This window comes from Bombus bifarius, unplaced genomic scaffold (assembly GCF_011952205.1).
Source record: "Bombus bifarius isolate JDL3187 unplaced genomic scaffold, Bbif_JDL3187 scf7180000008239, whole genome shotgun sequence".
NCBI classification, from domain to species: Eukaryota; Metazoa; Arthropoda; class Insecta; order Hymenoptera; family Apidae; genus Bombus; species Bombus bifarius.
In genome coordinates this window covers 851,208-878,474 of record NW_022884533.1, presented here as the reverse complement: position 1 = coordinate 878,474, position 27,267 = coordinate 851,208, and the positions used below count along the sequence as shown (strand labels likewise).

General features: G+C 33.3%; 3 protein-coding genes and 1 long non-coding RNA gene across 9 annotated transcripts; 1 reads left to right on the top strand and 3 right to left on the bottom strand.

Moving 5' to 3' along the window:
• Positions 1-933: 933 nt before the first annotated feature.
• LOC117211588 (microtubule-associated serine/threonine-protein kinase 3) lies at positions 934-12,905 on the bottom strand. Of its 5 annotated transcripts, XR_004488271.1 has the most exons (23): positions 12,766-12,905; positions 12,419-12,637; positions 12,259-12,338; positions 12,058-12,160; positions 11,578-11,659; positions 11,185-11,287; positions 10,880-11,103; positions 10,727-10,802; positions 10,413-10,643; positions 10,118-10,349; positions 9,709-10,043; positions 9,465-9,637; positions 9,334-9,404; positions 9,030-9,257; positions 8,727-8,954; positions 8,094-8,652; positions 7,745-7,929; positions 7,447-7,667; positions 7,040-7,372; positions 6,675-6,740; positions 5,903-6,392; positions 1,894-5,679; positions 934-1,785 (listed from the first exon to the last, which is right to left on the bottom strand). XR_004488271.1 is itself a non-coding variant. In XM_033455614.1 (22 exons), the coding sequence occupies exons 2-22, from the start codon at positions 12,594-12,596 to the stop codon at positions 4,577-4,579; spliced, it is 5,301 nt and encodes a 1,766-aa protein (XP_033311505.1). In that variant the 5' UTR covers positions 12,597-12,637; positions 12,766-12,905; the 3' UTR covers positions 934-4,576. The 5 variants fall into 5 exon arrangements, 4 of the variants coding, with proteins under 4 accessions (XP_033311505.1, XP_033311508.1, XP_033311507.1 ...); XM_033455614.1 differs by having other exon boundaries at positions 934-5,679; XM_033455617.1 differs by having other exon boundaries at positions 934-5,679; positions 8,124-8,652.
• Positions 12,906-13,662: 757 nt separating this feature from the next.
• On the top strand, positions 13,663-21,351 carry LOC117211589 (integrin alpha-PS5-like). 2 transcript variants are annotated; one of them, XM_033455619.1, is made up of 25 exons: positions 13,663-15,186; positions 15,253-15,389; positions 15,463-15,648; positions 15,735-15,842; positions 15,958-16,155; positions 16,235-16,414; positions 16,553-16,646; positions 17,124-17,362; positions 17,429-17,567; positions 17,645-17,709; positions 17,781-17,931; positions 17,994-18,079; positions 18,145-18,333; positions 18,430-18,529; positions 18,596-18,773; positions 18,846-19,033; positions 19,093-19,238; positions 19,308-19,739; positions 19,815-19,984; positions 20,055-20,238; positions 20,299-20,629; positions 20,716-20,812; positions 20,900-21,029; positions 21,089-21,145; positions 21,209-21,351. In XM_033455619.1, exons 1-25 carry the CDS (start codon positions 14,877-14,879, stop codon positions 21,209-21,211), a joined length of 4,098 nt encoding a protein of 1,365 aa, XP_033311510.1. In that variant the 5' UTR covers positions 13,663-14,876; the 3' UTR covers positions 21,212-21,351. The 2 variants fall into 2 exon arrangements, with proteins under 2 accessions (XP_033311510.1, XP_033311511.1); XM_033455620.1 differs by having other exon boundaries at positions 15,463-15,601; positions 15,808-15,842; positions 21,089-21,351.
• LOC117211598 lies at positions 17,867-18,931 on the bottom strand. The gene is made up of 2 exons (XR_004488274.1): positions 18,789-18,931; positions 17,867-18,709 (listed from the first exon to the last, which is right to left on the bottom strand). It is a non-coding gene; the product is annotated as an uncharacterized LOC117211598 (long non-coding RNA).
• A 2,510-nt stretch (positions 21,352-23,861) lies between the features above and the next one.
• LOC117211596 (nuclear RNA export factor 1-like) lies at positions 23,862-27,037 on the bottom strand. The gene is made up of 10 exons (XM_033455654.1): positions 26,743-27,037; positions 26,349-26,662; positions 26,177-26,263; positions 25,837-26,083; positions 25,568-25,761; positions 25,369-25,481; positions 25,008-25,044; positions 24,684-24,919; positions 24,390-24,594; positions 23,862-24,310 (listed from the first exon to the last, which is right to left on the bottom strand). Exons 1-10 carry the CDS (start codon positions 26,819-26,821, stop codon positions 23,876-23,878), a joined length of 1,947 nt encoding a protein of 648 aa, XP_033311545.1. The 5' UTR covers positions 26,822-27,037; the 3' UTR covers positions 23,862-23,875.
• Between the last annotated feature and the right edge of the window lie 230 nt (positions 27,038-27,267).

Below are 27,267 nucleotides of genomic sequence, written 5' to 3'. Positions count from 1 at the left end.
CTTAAAAAAATGAACTTGAGAAAAATTTCTTTCTCAGCTTTAGATTGAAATACTTCAACTTTGTCCCGACAAGTTCCTTCATAAATAAGGCAGATATTTAGGTGATCTCTCTAATGTCGAAGATTTTTAGTATAGATCTTAAGTATTATAAGCTTCTTAAGTATAAGAAAATAGAAATCCTTCGTAGAGCGTCAAAGGAGGCGGGAGCGTATAATAGAGTTAATTTAGTAAATAAGATATCGAAATATTTATTAAAGATAAATAGCTATATTTAGTGATATTTCTGCTGACTTGTATTCTCCTATTGTATTAAATAAAAAAGCGTCAAGCGATACCACGTTATGAAGATTAATTTAACAATCACACGTCGAATCGAATACATATTTCGTTATGAATCGATTTCAAAATGATCGATAAATATTTTACTATTTTTTTTTTTTTTGCAAATGATGCAAATTATTAGAATGTCATAAATCACTCTTTCACGTTCAACTTAAACGATTAACAATAAAGTGCATCAAAACTCGCAAACGTTTCTATTAAAAAAATGAACATAAATTCAGATTTAAAAAGGTATATACGAAGAATATTAGAATGAGAATTGAGCAACGTTAATGCTTCGCTAAAAATTGTGAAGCTCTAAGAGAAGCTAAAGAAAATATGTACTTAATGATATAGTACTTCAGAATGTATAGAATTTTCTCGAGTTCTTTAATTTTGAACGGTAATATATTTAAAAAAAAAAAAAAGGGAGAAAAAACGCCACAGTTGGAAGACACTGACGCAAAAAGATGATGCCAAAAAACGTCTCCCAAGTACGTTCACACTTGACCTACTCCAATTTTAATTTTTTTCTCTGTTCGAACGTTAGCTTGGATCGCGCGCATTGTATCACAATATGAATAGAATCGGAAGGAAAAACAACAAAGCGTGTAATAAGAAACGAAACTGTATTTCATCTGGAGAGTGTGTAATATAATTATCAAACGTTCATCAAGTTCGCTAATAAACATTCTCATGGAGAATATCCGTTTGCTTATCACAAAGAAAAAAGAACAACGAAGTCTATAGAAGATCTTAAAAATGAAGAAGAAGTTATCAGAATTCGAATATTGATCGCAAAGCGTCGCTCTCCTGTGTTTTCTTTTTTCTAAAATTGTTTGATCATCGTTGATTAAAATTGAACAGTTCCAGACGAATATATGGTGTCGTTTTATATGTAGAAATATTCGTCGTTATTATTTTTACGCAGTTACAACATTTTTTACCCTCGTGAAACAGGAAGGAAAAACGCGTATTAAGAAGCGATATCCTTGAAGCTGTTTCGAGTTTTCCACTTTTCTGTTAACAAATTGACAAATTTTAAGGATTCGTCGTTTGAAGGATACAACAACGCTTGGCGTCAGCAAAGAATCATCTTTAACGCTTGCTTGCCTCGTAAAACAACTCCCAACAAATTCATGAAATCCCTGCAGCGATCACAATCCGTATAAATATAACAAAGCATTGTTCAACAAACAAAGCATCGATCGTCTTGTGCTGTACATCACTTAGATCGCATACAATACGTAGAAAAATCTCTTCTCAAAAATTTCTGTTTTTCGTTTTCGAATAGAACTTATGACGGATCAATTAGCAGTTATTGTAGCTTTCGAATTTCTAGCTCGTCCATTTATGATTTGTTCTTACAATTAAGGAGCGGAGTTGCTGCCGCCCATTGACCCATCGCAGAACGCTAATTAGTATCACTTACTCGTCTACGTGCAGAACGAGAATGAAAATAATCTATAAAGCAAAAATGATAAAAACAACAACGATCGTGGCTCTTCTACGCTTCTACAAAGAATAATAGCCATATTATACGTCTACTATAATAGATTAATAATATCTCACCATCGAAATCTTAGGGACGATTGTTTCTTATTCCTTCGTTTCCTCGAATTTGTTCTGAATTCTAGAATCCGTGCCGAATATACATTTCCGTTTTTAAAAAAAGATTTAACATCGTACGAAATGTCCGGAGAAAAACATTCAACATTTCCTTGGAGCTTCTTTGTCTCCGATCACGACACATTTGTATTTTTATTCATATTAATTTTCTTATTCTTAATTTCTCTTAATCTCATTAGCCTCATAGAGCAGCGAATTCGTCGGATTCGAAAAAACGCCCAAGCTGCCTCGAAATTCTTGGGAAACGCAATACGACTACCGGACTCTTAACTAAGACGACATCAACGCTATAACATCGACCATATATCAACCATACGTTAAGCAGAGGAAAGGGGATACGGATAAAGAGGAGAGGTGCAATAATGGCTGTCTGAAAAAGTCTTAGTAACGATGCAGAAGATTATGCGATCATCGAATAATCGACACGCGAGTTTCTTCTTATCAAACTTCAAGGTTAATCGTGATGCTTCACCTGACTTCGAAAAGTCATTTCGTAAACGGATACAAAAATCGAACGGAGCCAAAGTGTTTTGCATGAGAAATAATTTAATATAGAGCAAACGATATGCCAATAATCTCGGTTAGAATTTGTCGCGAATACTTGTTAACGAAAAGTCCTCTAGGAAGGTATGTGCAAAGATGATGACAATGGTACTCGAAACTGTGCCTCGTAACGCTGCTTACTTCTCTAAAGCCAGTTTTTCCTTAAGTATTTCCTTATCGTCTATCTTTATATTTAAAACGGTGTACAATACATAACGCAATAGGAGCTCGTACTTTACTCGTAAATGATCAATATCGCGTGGCTATGTTATTTCGCCATTTCTTGTTGCTTTAGCTAATAGACGGGAAACAAATATATTTCATTTTCTTGGAGAGAAAGAAAAAGGAAAGAAATATATAACACAACAATTGCTCAGTTCATCGTTAATATGATAATCATGGTGGATATGTTTAAAAATCTATAAGAGCAAACTGTAACTTCTTATGGCTGAGACACACATACGTTATATGTATATATATACTGTGTTGCTCCTTATGGCAATGTTTCCTTTTCCGTACAATAAGCAAGCTTTCGCGAAGAAAGCGTCGATAAACGCGGTAAACAACTTATAAAAACCAAAAACTGCAGCCTGTCTCACTCACCATTTCTTTTCTTTTTTCACAATTAAAACATACGCTTCTTTCGTTAACTAATACATGGTTTTTTATATACAGAATAAATTAACGCATACCTAATACTAAAAAAATGATTACATTGCGTCTCAGAGGACCAAGTCTGCCCTTCGAAACAGTCGCAACTTTTATTTTTCTTTTATCGCTAAAGAACTTTCAAGATGCTTCCAATGCGATATGTTCGCTACTCCGTGCTTTTTAATGCTATGTTTCTCTTTCTTGTTTCTTTTTTGTTATTTCTTCTGCTTCTTCTTTTATCACTGCTTCTAAACGAGTGAGTGATTTAGGTACTTGAAACTTGTCTGAGAGCACCAGTTTTCGCGAAGATACCTGAGCGGTACATGTTAGCACCAATTCGCATTAATTTCAATTAAATACATCACAGTGTGTAGTCGAATGAAATTGAGACAGGTTAATATCATTGTGCATACGGGAGCATCTTGTACACTAATCATTGCGGCGATAATTATTTACCGTATATACTCGCGCTATAGGCCGGTTTTAAGAGAACCTTCTCAAAGACATTCGTTTATAATCGATATTAAATGAAACATATAAGTCGTAAAAACGAAAGTTTCATTATTTCACAAAACTTACAAATATGCATCTTATAAATATTTAACATGTAAACCTGACTTTTGTGAAAAAATTATAACTTCAGATGAATTATTCTATTAAATAAATTAAAAGATATCATTAAAAACTTTTCCATCTGAATCTGGATTACGAGTATATACGATATGCATTGCTTCCATTTTTTTTCTTTAACTTCACAAATATTACACATACTGAAAACCTATCTGTACGCGATTTGCTGACTGCTATATGTTGATCCATATATGTATGATGCGCTAGTAATAATTAGACGTAAATGTAAATGAGATCGTATAAATACTGTAGCCCGAAGTGTAAATTACACCAATTTTTTCGCTCTTATTTTCTTAATTTCTTGGAGAGAATTAGCAACTGTAATTTCAACAGACTGCGCTCATTTAAAACCGTTGAAATAGTAATTAATTGCAATTATCCTCTACTTTCATCTGGATTACGTTTGTATTCAATGATCGTATGACAAAAATTACGGTTACAGAATAGCGGTAGCGTTTAAATACCGCTACAAGATAGAAATACCAGCTAAAGCTATGTGTTCAGGTATGTTATTCGATGGAAGCCTATAAATACTTAATTCGAATACAAACTTCCTTTTAAAGCTGTAAACATTAAACCAGTTTACCTTTTTTTTTTTTGATTTATCATCTTTCTGATCTTACTCGAGTTACAATTTGCACGTCCGTGTATCTATCAGACATTCGACTTTCTTCTTTCGTAAAATTGTATCTTTTGCAAAACAGACAATTTGTTCCATTGGCAGAAGAAGTCGGATCATTACACGCAAACATTTTATCTCGTTACACTCTCAGATCTAAACAATCGATCGAACGATAATTATTTAATTGTTTTTCTTGTCCTTCCCAGTCCCCATAGCCTCAAATGTGTTCGAGTGTTGTGTGGAGGAAGTGTTACTTGAGCCGTCAGAGCTATCAATTTTGTACTTCTTCGATATTTTCCTCCCTTCCAGATTAGCCTCTGAATTTTTACCAGCTGCCTTTTGTTCGGTCACTTTATGAGGCACAGATGTTTTTTCATTGCCTTGAAGTAGTTTCTGCACCGCAGCCAGTGACACTTTCTCGTTGTTTTGAGATGACTTCTGTGATACACCTTGCATGAAGCCTCTTTCGTTGGCTTGTGATAATATTTTCTGGGCGGAAGATTGCAAACTCTTTTCACTAGCTTGCAACAATATTTTTTGACACGAAGATTGCGAGCCTTTTTCACTATTTTGTGATGATGTCTTTTGAGATGAAGCTTGTGAACCTTTTTCAATGTTCTGAGATTGCTTGTGAAATGTGCTTTGCGAACTACGCGCTTGTACATTAGAACAATTATCTGATTGAGCGCTCTCCTCAATCTTATTAATAGATAAAACTTCTAAATTTTTTGTACACAAATTCTGCCTCTCTGTCTTTGATTCAACACGATCACTACGGTCATCAGTATTCTCTGATTCTGTCAATTTACTCATAGACGTGTTATTTTTATCCATCTTATCTAAAGGTAGAACTTCCTTCGAGTAATCGTCAGCCTTTGAACTGGTCGGTGAATCCTTCTCTTCTGCTATTCTGGGCAGCTGTGTGCTGCCGCAAGAATTAGATATACCTACGTTTCCCAAATTGATCGATATCCCATGAGATATTTTCGAATAATCCGACTTTGATTCCGTTGACACTTTCTTCTCCACTTTTGAGTCGTTTGGCTCTTTGAAGCTATCACTACACTCCTCGGGGGTTTCTGAGTAGGATTGCGCTATAGTTGCACGTGGAGTTACTTTCACCACTGTGTTTGCCAATGGTGAGATCGATGTTTTGTTCTCCGCAGATCGAGGATGAAGTCTGTCTGGACTAAGCGCCCTTCTTAACAACGGGGAACCGGGCTCTGCTGACTTCGGTCGTCCATAACTTTTTTTCTGATTGTTCGGCGTTGATAAGCAGACACCTAAGTGTTTCAAACATATTTATATCGATCATCTTATGATCATCTTATGTCCGCTTGTTTATAAATGCAACAGTTTAATTTAACTCTATGTATAATACTAACTTTTTCTATTACGATTTTATATATACGATTACTTAAAGTTAAAAATTGTTTGCTGACAATTCAAAGTCAAATCAAGTATTATTTTAAAGTTACTAGCTTCGTATGTCGATTTATATATTACCTGGGCTATAGGACTGCGTAGTATTCGAGCTACCAGGTTGATGTCCTGTAGGAAAAGCTAGCGGACTAGGACTTCTAGTAGGACTGGCTGGAAGGGGCGATGGACTCGGAGTTCTCGCCAATGGAGACAATGGTATATGTCCCACAGATTTTCTACGATTCGGCGAATGAATGTTCTTTGCAGCTGTGTGTAATTTGTGCTTCAAACCGTGAAGCGTGCTCGGCCTCTGGTAATGGGACTGATTGGCGATAGTCGGTAGATTTGCAGCAGACGTAGTGGAGCCTGGAGACGAAGAGTTTGGACTGGAACAGGGACTTGAATTCCCCGTGGAGTGATAAGAATCCGAGTTAACGCGATTTGTTGGAGGTGACGGGCTGCAGACAGACTTTGTACAGGCTGCAAAGTATGGTGACGTTTCTTGAGAACGTGTGAATGACTGGAACGACCGACTAGGTGTTACCATTGACGGTGAACAGATTCCCGCAGCCATCTGCAAAAAAGGTCGTGTAACGTTTCTAGCCAATAGGTATGCTAGTATGTACTAGCCAGAAGATTAAACATCAAACTCTCTTCTTTCGAACACTCAAATATTTTTTGTGATCAGTGTACAGTGTAAAACTTTGACATTGTCACGGTCAATTAAAAAAAGAACAGATATGTAAAAGCTGTGATTTAGCCACGGGATTGTATCGGGCAAATAAGTATCGATCAAAGAAACAGCAACTAAAATGAAGTTAGCAAGAAGTTCACGGAACGTTACGAAAAATCATACCATAAGTGGAGGTTTGCTGTCGCTGGATAGAATGGGTGCTGACAATGGACAACTGATAGTTAATGGCTGCAATAAAAAAAAGTAATACTTAACATAATAAAGTGTGTTGCATAGAAATTGCCGGTGCTTTAGTATTTATGCCGCGCGTAGTATAGTAGTAGCAGTAGTAGTTTCGTGTTAAAATAAAAAAGAAGATTGTACAGATATACTCGTACATTCACAATTTAAGGCGTTCTTCAAAATGTTCACAAGTGCCACTAACAAAAGTGACAAAAGCCACTAACATGTATCTTCAAATTAATTCGTTTAGATTAATAGAAAAAGAGGAAGATTAAAAGCAAAAAAGAAGTAAATTTTTTCTATACCTGTTGCATCTCTACACTAGCTCGTTTCGAACTAATTCGTTTAAAAAGAGACGTCTTTCGTTTCTTATCGGAATGATCACGTTTTAGTTTGCGCTGTTTATGCAGCGTTCTGCGTGCCATTTTGCTCTGAGTCAGATCTCTTCTCCTTCCGCCCGTCTTAATACTAGTATTTTCTAATGGTGTACTACGCAATGTTACGTGATCGCCACCACTCAACATTAATTGAAGAACTTGTATATGATATAAACCCTGGACTGGCTCGCCATTTATATGCGTTATAAGATCTCCTGGTCTTAAACCAGCTTCAAAGGCTGGACTGGATTGATCTACAGCCTATTGAATATGGAATAAATTCAAATAAACTATACATACTAAAATTTGACTTTGTGTAACTATTTGTAACATACCATAACCAAATGATGCATAGTGTAAAAATCACTATCACCATAATAAACCCTGATAGTGTGCACAGTGAAGCCAAATCCACACGGCCCTCTTCGAATGATAATAGGAGGTTTTAGGCTAGTTACCAGTGGACTCAGTTCGCGACAAGGGGATGTATCTCTTGAAGAGGCAGTGGATGATCCACCAGGAGATTCGATTGGTTGAGTATTTAATGACGCATCATCTAAAAAGTGTGACTTCGTAATTAAAATTGAACATTAAAACTTAACACGAAATAATTTAATTCATAATAATATGTACAAGAGAAATCACTGGTTGGTATAACTAAGGACAATCCACTAGTGGATGCGGACTTAATTACAGACCGCGACTTTTGTTTCGCGGATGGAATAATTGATATGGCGTTGAATGATTCGAAAGAATCGGTACTAGAATTATGCTTGCTTTCCTCGGTTGTATCTCTGTTTGCAGCAAATAAATCCAACCTGAAATGAAATTTATTTGTTATAACTACACATATATAATTTTTTATCCATTATGCTTTGAAATTTGGATGGCTTATATGCATACTATTGAATTCAATGACAGTGGAGCTAATTTCGTGATAATGATTATAATGTTCGGGATGATGTATGTTTGAACGACTCACATGTGTTCATCATCAATGCATATACTGAACCTGGGCAGCTTATCACGAGAATGCACGTGTCGTTTTCTCTGGATCTGCGGACTGATATCCTCAGACTCCGTTTGCGAGGAATCGGGTGTACTCAAACTGATGCACGTCCCTTCTATGTGACTGTTTTTTATAACTGTTAGTTGGGACTCGCCACTGGTCACCGTGGCAGGACTCGTGAATGACGTGTTCGACTTGTCCGCCTTTGGAGGCGTTTCGATGTACGTGGTATTTCTAATGGACGAAGAAGGTCGATTCTTTTCTGACGGAGTTGATTCCGCTAATTTGGATGGAGGAGTAGTTGAGCTATTAGATCCGAAAGACAATTGCGCGACTGTGCGTTCGAGCTCAGTACGGAATAATTGTTTCTTTGAGACATCCGACTCTGTTTGTTCAGGATTTATCTGTGGTGGACGGGTTTGAGATATTTTTCGTGACTGCGGAGAATACGAGGAGAACGATCCGAACAAAGGGGAGTCATCGGTGTCATCAGTATCGTCGCCTATATCGTGATTATATCTATCCATACGAGCTAAAATAGTACAGATTTGTTAATTTTCAATATTAATACGAGGATAGGAATTATATCAAATGTGTTATACGTACTATCAAAGTAGCTTGTATCTTCGTCATTGATTAATTGAGGTACGAATTCAGCCTTTTGTCTGAGTAAACTATTCCAATTTACTCCATAAAAATAAGGGTGCTCTTTTACTTCATGAGATCCACCAGTGCCTAAACGATCTCTAGGACTTTGTTGAAGCAACGCTGTTATAATATCTTTTGCTTCTGGCTGAACAGGCCAATCATCCTCATCTGGCCAATCGATATCATCTAGGCGTAATCATTTTGTTTATATTATTAAGTACTTCTTAAATAACTTTTTTTATATCTTATATCAATATTTACCGTTAACAGTATGAGCAAACAACTCTTCTGGAGTATCACCAAAAAATGGTACACAGCCAATTAGAAATTCGTACAATATAATGCCCATAGACCACCAATCAACAGGTTTACCATATCCCTGGCGTAATATAACTTCAGGGGCGATGTATTCAGGTGTGCCGAACACTTGTTTATCGGAAAATTGTCTCGTATCCCTATCTATGTATCCTTCGTAAAGATTTGTCGCCACTGAAAACGAAAAAAGAACTTTGTTCGACGATCATTAAGCTATATTTCACGAACATCGATCTTTTGTGTCACTTACAGGACATAAGACCCATTTTACTGAGACCAAAGTCAGTAAGCTTAATGTGACCAAGGGCAGTAATAAGTAAACTAAAAAAGAAGCAATATATGAAATAGTGAATGAATTAATAACATGCTTTTCTTACGTACTTGTCAGGTTTCAAATCTCGATGAACAATACCGTAACTGTGCAAATATTCAACAGCTAAAACGGTTTCTGCAAAATAAAATCTTGCCATATCCGGTGGCAATGGACCGATATTTTTTAAAAGATTCGCGCAATCTCCACCCTCTACATATTCCATTACTAAGCACAAGTGCTTCTGTAATCAAATGTTTGTTAACAGATATTTAAATTTTATATATGTAATTTTATATATATGTGTTTACTCACTTTTGTTTCGAAGCTGCAGTACATAGAAACTACAAATGGATTGTCTGTAAAGCTCATTATATCTCTCTCAGCAAAAACTTGTTCTACTTGATTTCTTAGCATCAAATTGTTCTTATTTATTTTCTTCATAGCAAATCTTTGTCGTGTAGTTTTCTCTTTAACCAAATACACTGCGCCGTATGCACCATTACTAATGAGTTTCAATACTTCATAATCGCCTTCACAAGGAACGCGGTGAGACTTTTCATCGTCTTTATTTGGACTTGAAGCGATTTGTAAATTACTATCGCTCGAACTTGCCGAATCTTCTAGTTTATTTAAATCTTCTTGCAGTTCTAATATATAGTGACATAGTGAATATGCACAGAATTTAGATGAATAGAAGAAAGAGTTATACAAGAAATGTTACCTGATATTGGATCTCTATTAAGAGAAAGTTTGTTAATAATATACTGAGGTATATCGTTTTTTATTCCCGCGTTAACTTTTGCTTGACCTTCAGCCTGTTCGAGTAAATGATAAAACTCTTCTGGATCAAATTCTAAACATTCCAATAGACGAGCTGGACGTGATATTACTAATAGTAATTTTTTGATAAGCCCTGTTAATCTTGTTGCTGCATCAAGTGATTTATCTTTTGTCTATAAATAAAGACGTTTGTTCATTGCTTATTTATTTTATCGTGTAAATTTGTATACAATTACCTCCATCAACAAATGTTCCAAATTTTCACTCATTTCGTAAAAATATCTAGTTGTAATTAATTTTTCCTGAGATTTTTGTAAACAGTCCCTCGCCATTTCAATTACTTGATGATGCACAAACCGTAAAATCGGTAGTGAATCTTGGGTCATATTTGCCATTACCTCATATTCATCCAATTCCTTGTTTTCATTAATAAAATTAGTTAAACGTTCTTCCATTTGTTGTGTTGCCTAATCAAATAAAATTCTTAAGTGTAATCGTAAATATAGTATTATGTCATCACGATATACATAAACTTTCTATTAAAATGTACCTTTGGAAATCTTTCCTTATAAAGAGTATTCATCATAACAATTTCGCTGTCCAATACAGGAGATCGACTTGGACTGCTATAATTTAAACAAATACGTACAATTGAGCGAAAATATAATGTCTGAAAAATAGAAATTATATCAACAGTATTTACCTTAAACTTCGTGACCGTGGTCTGTGTAACGGTGACCTACGACCTTCTTCATCGAGACTGAGAGATACACTGCCTGGAATACTAGAAATACTAGATCCTGGAAAACCTGGATGCGAAGAACACGGTGTGCCGGGTTTAGAAAAATGGCAAGAAAGCATACGTAATTCGTCCTTGGTGGGAACATTTGGAAGTTGGTGCAAGCGTTCTTGACTCGAGTACTGTGACTAATCGAGTATATTAGTTAATAGATTTCTTTAAGATTATTGTAAGTATCTTTAAACGAATTATCGAGATAATTAACTAACCGAAACATTACTGGAACCTGGTGTTGTACCATAACCACTAGATGGTAAGCTAGCAACTGACCATCGTCTGCCATCTCCAGTTCCTGTGGTACCCCCACCGATCCTTAAATATTATATGCATTTAAGTATGAAAAATTAACTTTACTATGCATGATATATGCTACTTAATAATGCTAACATATACAAGAAAAGCCAACCACTTGTTAACAAGAAATCTTACAGCGATATTCTTAGTTTTTTATGAAAGATTTCACAACCTAGTTTCTGCATCAGCATTTGTTTTCTTTACTATTAATAATGTATTAAAAATATAATGCTGACAATGACGACACCTACTTATATAGGTAAACAGATCAGATTTAAACAGACTAAAAGTAGTTATGAAATAGATACCTTTTAATTGGAGCAAAAGCAAAATGTGGACTGGATGACATCCTAGGACTCTCTAGAGGACTGCCTACAATCGGGACAAATGCTATATCAGGAAATAAGCAGTAAAAAAGAAATTAGTTTTCTATGATGATTGAATTGTAAAAATAATATAAAATACACACTTCTAAGTAATTAACAAGTAATTTGTTTTTAAGGACATTTTTTTAAAGGTAAAAGTTAAGGTTTCTAAATCTGACTGCATAGACTGAAAATTGTGTTACAATTTTTTAACCAAGGATATATGTATTTATGATGTATATATGTATGTAAATATACGTATTTAAAAATTTTGGGTAAAGGTATGCCAGAATGCTTATATAACATTTTCATAAAATACATAGCACTCATAAATAATTTGTACATAAACAATACATAAAATATCATTGAAGAATCATTTGAATAATCAGAAACAAAGCATTAAAGAATAAAATTTTATATCACCTGACAATGGTGAATGACAACGTGGTAAAGTTGGAGATGTTGTTGCAATAAAAGATTTACGATGAGCTGCTTTAGCAGCACGCCGAGGAATGTTAAAATCACGCTAAAACAGACAATATGCATATTATATATTTGGCTTATGTGATAATTATTATTAGTTTGTGTATTTATATTTAACATTTAATAGTAAATATCACTAACCACGTGAACAGATAACGAAGGTGCAGACTTCCCAATTGCAGAATTCCTCATTCGAACCAGATTTGAGAGTTCTCCACTAACTGCAGATATTAAATTAAATGTCAAGAATTATAAAGAAATAAATAGGCAAATAAATGAAATATAATAAATCTTTATTAACCAGGCCGAACTGGAGCTTCCTTGCTCTCTACTTTTGGTGGAATTGGACGTTTTTGCACTTCTGCTTCAGTGCTGCATGCAGATTCTTCGCTTTCAGCTTGATCAAATACGAGTACTCTGGCAGAATTGCCATGAGAACGAAGACGGGGTCTACTTGGTCTATTTCTGTTCTGGTCCATGTTTTTTTTCTATTTCTTTTACCCTCAATTATTTATGTTACCTAAAATTAAATCAGTCTTTTAGCAACTTTTCATCCTTTTTATTATTTTGGAAGAAACATTAACATTATTAAAAAATTAAAGAAGAAAATCGAAAAAGAAAATATGAATATAAAAGGTAAATATATACCTGATTCAATTCGTCTTATTCAGACGAAAGCAAAACAAAGCGATAGGTAAGTCCGATAAACAAAACTGTCGAAAAATTCACAATCCATTCTTTCTCGTGAAAGTTCGATCGACGTCAAGACTGACAGTTCAAAATCGGCCAAACGTACCAGTCGAGGAACCATTTGTGTGTCCGTACTTTTGATGGCTTAAAATGCCGTCTCGGACACAGTCCTTTCTTCTGTTGGTGTTGTTGCATGAAAATTCATAACATATATGAAGACAGGAAATAAATTATGCTCTGGTCGACTGAAAAAGGAATCGTAGAGGCGGTTCGAAGAATCGAACGGGGAGACCTGTTTTAAATAAGATGTACCTGTAGATGAAGGACAGAGAAACGTTAACCCGATGGAAGGGCAGAACCAGGAATACAGAAGATTCGGCGAGAGAAACAAGAGAAGAAAACACACAACACTAAGCACACATAATGGATACGAAGAGAGCAGAAAGACGATAAAAGGTGCACGATTTACCGGGCACAACGGGCATGTCCTCCGAGGACAAGCGGCCCGGGAGTGAGCAGGTGTCGTAGTCCCGAGTCTAGACTCGCATTTTTCTCCTCACCGTAGAAATTAATTACGAAACGCGGACCGACCATGGGTTCTGACTCATGATGGACGTATACACATGTACGTCCTCGCGCACGCACATATATACATATACACGTACGTACACACTCTTGCCTGCATTTACACACGGACGCACGCGCAAATACCGGCGCATGAAAACGCGCACAAATACACGCATCCTTGGCCGCTAGCTGCACCGAGAATCAACACCGAACCCTTTATAGCAGACGTACGAGTACGTGCTTTCTGCTTCGCTTACTGTATCGGTATATTGTTCTTAGAAATTGCACCGTTTTCATATTCAATATTCAATCGAATTCCTTTCTAATTTGTATCTCCATAAATTTATCCCTGTCCGGTTTATTTTCAAGAACGATCAGTATATATGCATATATACGTCATACGCATTTAAGTCTCGTTTGTGAATTTTTCGTTTTATTTTCATAGTAATCTTCGCATGAGTTTCTTAAATATTTTTATTCTAACGGAACCGACTTGTTTTCGTTTTGTTTTTTTGAAATTGATAACTGAAAGAGGAGACTAATATGTACCTTAAAATAACGTTGGTCATTTGCATATATATTGTTTGAAAGTTGAATGTTATAAATAAATATAAACAATTATGTAATTTTCCAATTATTTGTGAAAAAATAATTTACTAGTTATCCCTAAAGAATGGCTTAAGATTGAAAGACATAAATAAAGTATACATATAATTGTCTCTCAACATTTTCTATGCAAAGTGATTTTAAGATATTTTACGTTTGCAGAGATATATCGTGTATTGTACGTTAAGAAACGAGAAAATTAATTGAGTATCCTCGATTTGCGGTTAATTTGGAAAAAAATTAGATTATATGTATTAGTTTTGATCAGCTATTGTAACAGTTATTAATCGATCTTGCTTGAATTATCGATTATAACCTTATGACAAATCTTTAACATTACATACGTTAAATAGTTCTTAAATATTCAGTTAAAAATATATTTAGATATAATGAAATTGCGAGATTCATTTAAATACGTTGGAGCATTTCATTTTTTTCCTCAATACAATGATACAATTCTTAAGTAAACCTTCTTCGCAAGAGGTCATTTAAAGTATCAACAGTTCACGTCTGTACGAAGGAAAGCGAAGCTGCCTTTTTTGACACATATCAGCTGATGCATCAATACACTGATACCATTATAAAAAACATTTGTCAGGCATTCGTATACCGGATTTATGGTTTTCTTTCTAAAAATACTGTACTTTTTAACGCAAGTAACATATATTACAGTACATATAGCATATGCTCTTTCTCTTTTTTTCCCTTTAAATGTTTCTTTTTTCATCTGATCTTCAGCAACAAGATGTATCCTAACCTTATATTATGCCATACAAAGTAATTATCCCTTCAGGAAAGACCTATGCAAAGTTTTTCAGTGTATAACCTTCGTAAAGATTTATTGAAAAGTTATACTGCTATAATGGTTTCATTTATATAAATGTTCTGAATAAATAATGTATTTCAAATATCTTCGATTAACGACTGGTAGAGCTTTAACATGTACAAAAAGAAGTCTATTGTATAGTACCAATTATAGAACATTTTCGATTCAATGTAAAAAGCTTGAAAGAAGATGGCAGGGTTTGAAATTTCAAATATCAAATTTTCATACAACTCAAAGATTAAATTGTCCTGCACCATTAATTCTGTGCTTTGGATCATGCTATTGTGGTCATTTTGTAAGAAAATGGTGGTTGAAACAAACTATAGAACAACAGCAAAAATATATAAGGTGGTTTAAGCGAAGGAAATATACTATTTATGGTATACTATCTATCACTTATAAGTATTTAAAATAACATAAGAAATATATGTTATATGTATTTCTAGGTTCTTTGGGATTTCTATCTTTCATTTTGTTTGTTTATTGCTTGACACATTTGAAGGAAGATCCAGTAAGAAAGAAACTACGTTTAATTTTAGTTGATCAAGCTCGACAAATTGAAAGTTCTAAAATTTTATTTCAAGTATGTACTTAAACAAAAATTTGGGTGAACTGAAAGTAATGGCAGTATTTCACATAATCACAAATTTATATAGGTAATAGTGCAAAATCAGAAAAACGTGGTACCATTACATGATCCCAAATATAAAATAATTGCCACAGCACTAAAGCGGTTGATGAACTCTAATAAAAATTTATTTAAAGACACTGATTGGACTATTACTATAATCCATCGTATATTTAATAATATAGCATCATTTCCTAATGTTCTAATCTTACCAGTATGTAGATCATCTACATATATAAAAAAGTGAAATAAAATTTTACTCTACATAATAAAAATTACATTTTATTTTAAATGTTTTAGGATAGAAATATCATTGTAATTATTGACATCTTCAACTTTATTAAAAGCAATGATCAACTAACATTTATTTTAGCCCATGAAATATCACATAATATGCTTCTTCATGCAGTGAGTTATAATTATTTTGTAAATGACGTTTTTAATATTTCATAATTAATATTTCATAAAAGAAGAAAATGCTAATCCAGGAAATAATAATTAATGATAATATAATTGTTTCTAGTCAGAAATATTGTCTTTTGGAGTGATAAATTACGTTGCAACTATTGTATTTTCATTTCTAATTTGGGTATTTTATGAAAGTAGAGCAGCAGCTACACTTTGTTTAACTATGTATACATTGTTTGGTGCCATTTTTTCTTGGTACAAAAGAAAATCTGAAACTGAGGCTGATGAAGTTGGACTTGAATTAGCTGCAAAAGTGTGCAATTTTTATTTAATATAGCTTTAGAATTTTGATAACTTGCAATTAGTCCTAATAATGTTTCTTATGTTTTTAGAGTTGTATTGACCCTAGAGAAGTTTTAGTATTCTGGGAGATGATGAAAAAATTTGAAGAGCTTACACATCAGGATAAATTTCAAATACCATTATTTATGAATCACCCTACTTTAGATAAGAGAGAAAAGAGAACTATCCAACTAATGCCTACAGCTTTGGAATTAAGGAAACAATCCAAAGTATACTTACAATCTTTGATTATTTAAAAGTATAAATGTCATTATAGAAATATATAAGTAGAAATATATAAGTAAGAAATATATAAGTAGAAATATAATACATTAGAAATAAGTTGTAAATATGTTTTATATATGTAGTGTCCTAAATTACCAGCGGAGGACCCACGAGATCGTTTACCATATTACATGAAGGATATCGAAAAACACATGCTAAAAAATTCAAAAATTTTAGGTATGCGATTTTAAATGCAGCTACAGATTCTTTTTATATATCCTTGTAATACGACGATGAGTTTGATGAAATAAATGATTCATTAGTCACAGTTAAATTGTATTATGATGACACATATCTCAACGATTGTATTATCATTTGTCTTCCTGTGCTTGAATAAAAATTTGCGATAGTTTTATACTTTTTTCCGACGAGCACGTAAAGTTTGAATTCGCCACGATGGTTTACAGAATATTTGTTATAGAAATATTCCTCTTGTTCGTTGGAACAGTGTATGGATATAATATAGACATAGATTTTCCTATTATTTATTCTTATAACGTTAATAATTATTTCGGTTACACTGTACGTTTATACTACGAACCGGACACTGATACACCCTGGTAACGTATATTATTCCTTGTATGTGAAATATCGATCAATTTGTTCTCTTAGATCGTATTTAATTTTTATATAATAATTACGAAAGGTTGATAGTTGGGGCACCGAAAGGAAATTATTCCTCGCCTTCTATACAGAGATTTCCGTACCTGATCGAACCTGGTGTTGTGTTCCGGTGTGCGATTAAAAATAGCAAATGTCAAATAATCAAGCCAGAAAAGATTGAGAACGAAAAAGGATACGAAACGCGGTTCGCAATGAACATACTTATACGGAAACAATTTGGTTGGTTTGGGAGTGCCATTTCTGTAGACGAAATAAATGGGATTCTGACAGTAAGTGGAATGTTAATAACAATTTCGTGATATTAAATACAATTTTTAATGACATTTTAATCATAGGTGTGCGCACCGCGGACAATTGTAGTGATTTCAAAACCATTCACAAATATTAATTTCGAAACTTTGCAAGGCATGTGTTACAGTGGGAAAGTTTCTTCGGACGTGTTGTCAATCGAAGACAAGAATCTTATGTCCTATAGTATGTAATTAATTATTAAAATTATGATTAATATTATAACGTATGTATTAAATAATTATATCATTTCGATCGATTAGGTTTCGATTCGAAATTTTGGTACAATCCGCTTCATGGCTTTTCTGTTCATTATGCTTCAATGAAGGTATATAAATATTATTTTTGACTGTTATATTCTTTTATATCATATAGTAACGTTTTTATAATAAAATCTAGCAAACCAAAGGCAACGAAGGCAAAAGAGAGAGAAAAATAAATCGCATCGTAGGGAAGCCAAAACACGAAGATTATGGCACCGTGGATGTAGTATATTTAAATGAAACGATGTCCATAGAGTTGTCGTTTCTTGACAATTTATCTCAGTTTGGTATGCCCTTTATACCGACAAACTTATTTTTATGATTAGTATGCAACGATATACATTTACAGGATACAGCGTTGAATCTGGTTACTTCTTCAAAAAAGATCAATTACTCTTCGCCAGTGGAGCTCCCGGGTGGCACTATGTTGGCACGGTAATAAACAATATCTCGAAATTATATCAAATTAAAGATTTTCGATGAACAATTTCTTTCTCTAGGTAATAATAGTCAACCCGGAGTCGCGCGAGTTCGTTACAAAGCTAGATGGAACTCATATTGGCGAATTTTTTGGAGCCAGTTTGGCCGTAGGGGATTTAAACAATGACGGTTTAGATGATCTTCTAATTGGAGCACCTCTTTGGGGAGAAGATAACGGCAGAGTCTATGTATTTGTCGGTACATCCAAAGTAAGAAGTATTTCGCGCTGAAAATATATTGTCTCGCAGTATATCGTACTGCATAGTGCAGAGCTCTGGCGTAGGTACTTTATGTATTTCTTGCAGGGACAATTTGAAATGACTCAAATATTATACGGGACCGCAGAAGGAGGTCATTTTGGATATGCCATAGCTAGCGGTGATTTGGATGCCGATGGATTCGATGGTAATCCGAATCCATTTATATCAAATGGCGTAGGTTTTTATAGAATTTGTTTTCTTATTGCAATAGATATTATTGTGGGATCACCTTGGGAGAATGACGGCGTGATCTATGTATTTAACGGCGGTTCAGATTATCTGGAAGTGTCGGAGCGAATCGAAGCTGCAAAATTTTTACGGCGTCCTTCGCAGAAAATACAGAGATTTGGATTTTCAATATCGAAACCGGTTGATATCGATGCAAATGGGTTGGTAAAACTCACCATGCGATATTTAAATCTATTTGATCAGTACCCGGTCCAATAATCTTCTACGCGCAGATATTTGGATATCGCAGTTGGAGCATACAAATCAGGACACGCTATAATACTACGTAGTAAACCAGTAACAAAAACACAACTTTTAATTGAGACTGTACCTAATACTTTACAAAGAGACGCTAGGCAATTCTTAGTTAAAATATGCCCGCTATACTTTGTACGTAATGTACGTTATAATAGTGAGCAAGGTACATGTATGTAATTATGTAAATCTTTACATACGGTTAAAGCTGTTTATATTTTTCAGTGAATCATAATTCATTTCTAGCTATAAAATCTAAGGTTACAGTTACTATAGACGAACGTTACCAGCGAACTCAACAAACAATTTTGGAGTTGAAATCTTCTAACTTGACGTCAAATGTTTGCCTATCTGCTCAAGTTAATATTTCGGTAATATTAAACATATTTTTGTGTCAATTTTATATCAACTTATGGTTTATTTAATATGATATTTCCTAGAGAAACATACGAGATTTTATCGAGCCGATTAGTATTTTTGCGAAACATGATTTTTTATATGATAATACGTCGAGTAATTTTTGCAAATACTGTCTTGTTGAAAAGCGAAACAATAAATTACAAACTGCTCAAGCTTTCCTTCCTTTCAACATCGGTTGTGGAGAAGATAAAGTTTGTAATTCTAATATATCCGCTACTGCAAAATTTTATAATATACAATACAACGATACGTGGATTATTGGTTCGAGCGATATAAGTTTAGAAATCAGTTTGAAAAACTATGGAGAACCTGCGTACCTTACCATACTTGAGTTCACATTACCTGAGAGAATAATGTTACGTAGCATTTTACCCTTTTGTCAAGAAGATAACTCGAAAGAAAATTTGATAGTAATCTGTGATACGGGAAACCCCATTTGGAACGGAGAAGAGGTACTTTGAACATTTTCTTACAAATCGTATTGCTAATGTATGATAATAAAAATTTAATGCTTTTTTTTTTTATAGAGAAGTGTTAAATTAAACTTGGATATGAGACACTTAATTAATGGATCGCTGTATGACCATAATAAATTATATTTTTACGCAATCATAAAAACTCGTAGTATAAATCATGGAACGACGAACATAAGCAAAACTCTTAATTTAGTAAACGAGGTTTCTCTATCTCTGCATGGGTTCGTATTATTTAGATATATTTGTCTTGTAGCAAACAATGCATTTGTTTTGACTAATATTATTTTTCAGCAAAGCAAATGAAGAAGCCTACTATTTAACTACTTTAAACGAAAGTTCTTCAAATATTACTTTTCAACATACTTATCAAGTGTATAAACTTGGAGCATCGCCTATAGAAGATGCACAACTTGCTGTTAAAGTGCCATTAGCTACTGAAGACTCAACAACTTTGATATACATGTACAAACCTCAAGTAAGAATCTATGGACTCTCTTTCTTGTAGATATAAATTGTCGATGAAATATGTTTTTAGCTATACATATCAGGGGAACTTTTTGAATGCTCTTCCGAGAGTACTTTAGTGGATAGTCAATTAGGTGAAGTTCAAGAGGAATCATTCTTAGATAAATTTGATATACACAAAAGAAACGTAGAGGCTTCAGCCGTATACCTAAGTGACGCGAAGAATGTTCAAACTTCAGAAACGTTGAACAAAAATTTGACAGATAATATTATTTATATAAATTGTTCAACACCTGACATAGCTTGTACGACCATCGTATGCAGTTTAAATACGCTGAAAACGTTACAAGATGTTGGAAAGTTGGTGATTAAATTTTTATTAAATATCGATAAATTTAAAGGTAATCACTTATATTGCTTCTTCATACATATATTATAACATACGGTTACATGTTTCATTCGTTTACGCTTTTTTCGATATCTTAAGCCAACTTTAGGAATAAAAGAGCCGTTGTCAAATTTACCACCGAGGTGAACGTAGAAATCATAAAACCAGATGAAAGGCTAGATATCAATGGAACCCGGTAAATATATTTTACATTTTATTACATATTTTCTAAGTACTTGTATCTATATATTATCTGAAATAATTTAAAAATGATTAAAAATAGTTCCACAATAGAAGTTATGACAATGTTCTATTACACTCCAAAAATGGAAAAGCTACAGCTATGGATTATTATCGTTTCTGTTTTGGTGGGGCTGTTATTATTATGCATTTGTGTCGCAATTTTAAACATGGTAAGATATCTTTTTATTGAACGTGATTATAACATGTTTTATTTAATAACATTTTTCAGTTAGGTTTCTTTAAACGGAAAGGAAAACAGGACTTAACGAAACAAGAAATTGATGAAGTAAGTATTCTATGGCATCCTATGATTTTAGAAGTAAAAATTAATTAACATCTTATTCGTAAGTGATAGAAAGCGGGATCTTGGCGGTGATTGAACCTGAAAATACGTGATATTTAGTGGACGGGAAGTACTTAAAAAATATCAAATACTTCACATTTATTCTGTAAAAACCAAATTTTATTTAATAAATTTCTAATTCTTATTTACATTACATTTATTGCCTCCGATGAAAAACGCCTATATATTATGTATACAAATATCTACTTTTATTAATTACAAGTTACATATTTCCATCTTGTATGTTATGTTCAAGTACCCTAATCTGACAAGTATACATAATGTAAAAATGTATCTTGAACATATACATTAATCAGTTATTTACATATTTTGTTTAATTAAAGATGAAGTTACAAACGCAATAGTTCGCAATGAAATAGCAATAATATTCCCTACTGAATCAATCGATCTCTTACTACATATGTAATGTATATGATAATAAAAATATCTTTTTCACATTTTATGAGTTTCCCTATTTCCTTTTCTACATTTCCTCTCGCTTCCTTTTTGAATGACATTCTTTCTATATAGCAAAAGAAAAAACATTTGATAACGACTAGCAGTACATTGGAACAAATATTTTTCCCGAAGAACTTGCAGTACTGCTACAAATATTCTATCATTTTAATAAGATCTGTACAGAATGTGAGCATAAATTATACTCTCGGTAATATATCAATCATGCTTATTTTATATAATTGTACTAATAATTCTATGTCGTAGAATAATTCTTTCAAACAAACTGTGTTACATCGAATACATTTTGTTCCATTCTTTAGTTTCGTTGTCATACCACTGCGATCAGTTTTATGTGCCAGTATGATTTACTATGTCTTTCAAAAAGACACAAAATTAAGAGCCGGTTATAGCTCCTGTCTGATCGACATCAATACAGCACAAAACTTTCTGTGGGTTCAGTCCACAGCAGTAACTGATACGGTCGAATGCAGTTCAGCCTTTTCAATGTCATGTTGTTTCTTAACATTGCACAAATATTGTGTGACTGTTTGTCGTAGCACATTTTGTTGCATATCGACAAGCTTCGACAAGAAAGATCAAACTTCCTTGTTAGAATTTCAGCTGATCCATCAGAACTATTGTTTTTCGTTCTTTCATCAGTGTCCTTCTTTTTCATTACAAAGGCAATTCGACCATTTTCAGAAATGAATAAATTAAATAGATTACATATCGTGAGGGCTAGTTCATCTCTATCCCCTGGATATGTGTAACATAATAGAGTGATATAGTTTTATTAAACGCGCGTTCTTTACGGATACCAACGAATAATTTATGCTCACGAACTGTAGCTAATCTTTGGATTTGCAGATTTGACAGAAACATATAATAATGGATATAGATGCTAACAATGCATCTATATATAAATTTGCGCAGATTCCGAAAGGTATAAAATTAACGCGGTATTTCAATTCCCAACAACTGATACAAACATTTCATGCTGGTTGATTTGTATCTCTTTTATTATCGATGTTAAATTCTTTTGCTAGAACTATTATTTTATCACAATAACTTTAATATCAAACTGATTAAAGAAATTCGCTACAGAGAGAATAGATTTTTTTCACGCTATGTGACAGATGTTTTCATTATTTAAATGTTCATAAAATTATGTAACATATTTATTATAAATACGAACAACCAGCATGATATGAAGTGAGATGTGATATAATCTTTCTAAGATTATACATTCATGACATTGTAGCCTTATTAAATTTAATGTAAACTAATCTATATCACATACATAATGATGCTCATTTCATTTGATAGTTTAATCAAAGAAAGGCACAAATAATTACATAGTATTATAAAATTGTCTATTTACAAACGTTAGAGTATTATCGCACACGTATTCTAGGATAGACCAAACGTATCAGATATAGATTACTTGAATCATAATATAAAATGTGCATCATTATATACATACGAAATATGATTCGTAATTGAACTAGCAGTGCGAGAAATCTAAGTATTATTTGTGTTTCTCATAATGAACACAATGCTCATGTTCGATATAATTCCAAAAGTGAATTACAATTGTATGTTGTAAATAATTATAGGAAATTAAAATCTGAAGTTTGGAATATTGTATTGCTGTACGAAACTTCAGACATACAAAAATGAAAGTCAAAATCAATTGTATCGCACACTAGTATCAACATCCCCTGAAATTTTTTAAAGCTAAAAATCATGACTAAATTTTAACTTACGAGAGACAACTACTCTTAAAATAAAAATAATATACATCTTGTATTCTTTAATGATAAAAGCATTATGCATTTCATTGACATAAAAAGAAGATTGCTGTTAAATACAATACTTTGTGGAAAAAATTATTGGCTGCTTTCAGTATTTTACAACAATCTTCTTTTTATTCGCTATAAAGACAATAAACGCATAAGACTTTAAGCAGTAATTTCTTATAATTATAAAGTAAGAAAAAAAAGTCAATGTCCATTTGTAACACATAATGAATACGATTAAAATTAACTCCTTATTTTTGATGAGAAAAGAAAAAGAACTAATATCTAAGAAAACTGCACCTTTACACTGATTACGATACAAATCTATCATGTACTGTAAAGACACATGCAGCAGAAAAGAATAACGAATAAAATTGAAATTTCTCTAAGTCTTACTTTTCCACGTATTATATTCTTATTTATTAAATGCTTCCGCTGGTACTTGTCCCCGCTTGTAAAATTCTTGAAACGCTGAGAGCGCATTGTCATAATTCCATGATACTTCTTGTAAACACTTTAAACTCCATTCCAAGTTCATGTTTGTTTGTTGGCTGAGCGTCATCGTCATTTGTTGTTTTACGTCTTCGGGCAACTGAACTGTTAATGATTGTTCATTGCCGCTAATCGAAGGAGTCTGTGATCCTGGATTTGGTATTTGCGCTTGTGGTTGACTACACAATTGTTTTAATTGCGCGTCTGTCGGTTGACTGATATGTAGTTGTTCATTTCGAATACAGTAACCATTTCCTTCCGGCACTATTATAAAGGTTCGGTTAAAGTAACGAATAGGCTGTTCTTTCTTGTCAAGCTCTTTGAACAGTCCAGTGACTGTAATCAACATTATTCCATCCTAGAAATATAAAGTTGCTGTATAACACAATGAATAGGTTGCACATTTCGTTTTTGTTTACAAAGAAATAAGATCTTACTGTTATCGGGTTGATGTCCATTGTGAATGTATTTACATAATGCAAAGTTCGTGGCATTTCGGAAATAAATGAAACTACAGGCAAACGACCATGTTTTAATAACTTCTGCCTTCTGTTTGTATCGTTTGTTCTGTACAGGTTTCTATTGTCCATTAGGTTCTTGTTTTCTATTAGGTTTCTATTTTCCATTAGGTATCCATTTAATCTGTAATATCCCGTTTATTAGATTATTTATTTATTATTATTAAAATATATGTCGTTTATTTCTGAGTTAATCTGTATGCAGAAACTTACTTGTTAGTATAGTGAGGAGGATAAGACACAGTCATGCTAAAACACGCATGTTCGACATACGCATCTAGCAATGGTTGACGATTCTCACTATCAAATATGAGGAAGTATTGCTGTAGAAATTGACTAGCAATTTCTTGTGCTTTTGCATTTGCAACAAACATCCTCTGAGAAGGGGGTATTTTGTTTCCTTCGTCCACTACATCGAATAAGATTGGCTTCGGGAGATCCATGCCATCCTTATAAAATATAAAAAGCAGTTATTTCTGATTTCATTCATTTTATGAAGTATAGTGATTGATAATACGATTATCGTTTATTACTTACCAGTCGCAGGAGTTTGGGAAACCTCCTCCGCACGTCGCTGTTGTCAGGACAGAAAAGCCGGAAGCCCGGAAGCTCCAAGTTAATCGTAATAACAGAAATATTTGCCTTATTAATGTAAGGGTTTAATTTAATGGAACGAATACTAATGGAATAATTTGGAATTTTTAAGAACTACTTATTACTTCATTTCAAATAATTTAAAAATATGATAGATATTCTAATAAATAAATAGGTTGATATTTTTAGTGTATATACTGTTAATTGTAGGTATTAATTAAAATTTGTAAACAGTGTCAATTCAACTCAGATTTGGAAAATACATGATCGTGAAAGGGAAGATCGTATTGAAATACTACATTACCTGATGTAGTCATTTTGTCGAGATTTATACTTGTTGCATATAGGATTCCCTGCCAATTTAAGCTCTTCCAACTTCAGATCTTTGATAATATCCAGTTGATTAATATCCTTTATCTACAAAACATTAATTATATATTGAATCAATCACTATGATATAAACGATAAAATACTCATAGCTTATATCAGCTTAAATTACATACCCTGTTATCTCCAATATACAATATCTTTAACTTTAGAAATTTTCTATTCAGGATATTTAAATATTGGAGTGTCTGCAACTTATTTCCATCCAAATTTAATGCCTCCAAATCTGGTATGTATTCTGATACAATGTCCAACACTGTTTTTAATATTGAAGGTTGGAACAATGCACAAAAGTAGTCAGAAACAAGATCTGTAACAATCAAAATTACTACAATATTCCGTACAAGAAATTTATGTGTAAAATATTACTTTAAATTTTTCTAACCTGGATCTCTGTGAAACCTTGACAAGTCTAATGCATTTGTAGCATGCATATATCGTTTAGACATGGCTTGTTTCAATCTTTCTTTGAGCTTGGCATCAATTTCACATTGAGGAAACGGTGATTTGGAGACTCTTACTAATAATTTGTATCCATCAGTAGTTGTAATTTTACGATCACAATCAAGTAACGCAACGGCTATTTTCTCATCATCTACGTAAAAATTGGCTTCATTTCCAAAAACCCGGTACTGTTGACAAATTTTTATATTTTGTACAGAGTTCACACTTTGTAATTATTTTATTTGTAATTATATAATATAATTGAAATGTTTCATATTTACCATTATTGGAAGAAAAGTTTCTGGTGCTATATAACTAAGAAGATTATTTATTATATAATCTTTATCATATTTCTGCCCATATGGTATCTGTAATCAAAAATGATTTTTATGATTAAAACTAAAACTAAACCGAACATTAAAATTTATTTCCTTATACTTATTATATACTTACAGTAATTTTATACCAATTGGTTTCTCCCATAGGAAATCGCTTAGGTCTAGGAACTAAACTAGTCCTATATCTTCTATGAGGCACAGGGCTATTTCTTCCACGTTGCGTCCTTCTATTTCTTCCTGTTATAATAACTTGCCGATTGTTATTATTATTATTGGAACTTGTTGCCATTTGTACATCTTCGTCTAAGCATGCTAATGTTAGACTTCTAGGCACATCCCTTGTTGGTCTTGCTTGCGTTTTGAATGATACTCTAGGCCTATTACCAAGGTAGGAACCTCTATCATTTCTGGGTACACGGTCATCGTGCCCTGTGTAAAGCAAAAAATTAATGTAGACGCGACCAATTTCACCTACCTTTATCACCTAAGAGTAATGATGAAAAATATACCGAAATAGTGTTTATCGTCAAAATTTCCAGATCTTCCACCTCGGCCACCCCATTGCGATTTGTTGGATTTTTTTGGCATCTTTCACAAATTAAGCAACGCAAAACCACAAAAGATCAGAAACAAAGTGCAACGCCCATTGCAAGTTTCGATAGTTATAGAAACATTAAGGCATAAATAATTCTCTTGTGCACTTAATCAAATTATATATATTATATTTATAGCAACAACACTGATAATATGTTGGTAAAAATGGCAATAGTTCAACTGATTTTGCACTGTACTTGATCTGTACTTAACAAAGAGCAGAACTACACTGTGCTTCAGGATACCGCCTGCACACGACTCAGCGTCATTACCACAAAGCGGAAAGAAAATGGCCAGTCAGCAAGGAAGGTAGGGGGTCAGCAGGAAAGGTGGGGGGTCAGCAAGGAAGGTACTTCCGGTCAATGGTAAAATCCAAAATATTAAATTATATTATTAAAATTAAATATTATTAAAAGATAATTGTCATATAGTATGTAATT

What these genes read in the sequence shown, in the direction of transcription:
- LOC117211588 (XM_033455614.1), bottom strand. Translation starts at nt 12,596, where the DNA reads ATGGACCAGAACAGAAATAGACCAAGTAGACCCCGTCTTCGTTCTCAT. An exon ending in GGAAGCTCCAGTTCGGCCTG is followed by an intron (nt 12,339 to 12,418) that starts GTTAATAAAGAT and finishes TAATATCTGCAG; the next exon opens with TTAGTGGAGAACTCTCAAAT. An exon ending in GTTTGCTCATACTGTTAACG is followed by an intron (nt 8,955 to 9,029) that starts GTAAATATTGAT and finishes GATTACGCCTAG; the next exon opens with ATGATATCGATTGGCCAGAT.
- LOC117211589 (XM_033455619.1), top strand. Translation starts at nt 14,877, where the DNA reads ATGTATTTCAAATATCTTCGATTAACGACTGGTAGAGCTTTAACATGT. An exon ending in AAAAAATTCAAAAATTTTAG is followed by an intron (nt 16,647 to 17,123) that starts GTATGCGATTTT and finishes AAAGGTTGATAG; the next exon opens with TTGGGGCACCGAAAGGAAAT. An exon ending in TATTTGTCGGTACATCCAAA is followed by an intron (nt 18,334 to 18,429) that starts GTAAGAAGTATT and finishes TATTTCTTGCAG; the next exon opens with GGACAATTTGAAATGACTCA.
- LOC117211596 (XM_033455654.1), bottom strand. Translation starts at nt 26,821, where the DNA reads ATGCCAAAAAAATCCAACAAATCGCAATGGGGTGGCCGAGGTGGAAGA. An exon ending in TGACGATAAACACTATTTCG is followed by an intron (nt 26,663 to 26,742) that starts GTATATTTTTCA and finishes TGCTTTACACAG; the next exon opens with GGCACGATGACCGTGTACCC. An exon ending in CGACAAAATGACTACATCAG is followed by an intron (nt 25,045 to 25,368) that starts GTAATGTAGTAT and finishes TCCTGACAACAG; the next exon opens with CGACGTGCGGAGGAGGTTTC.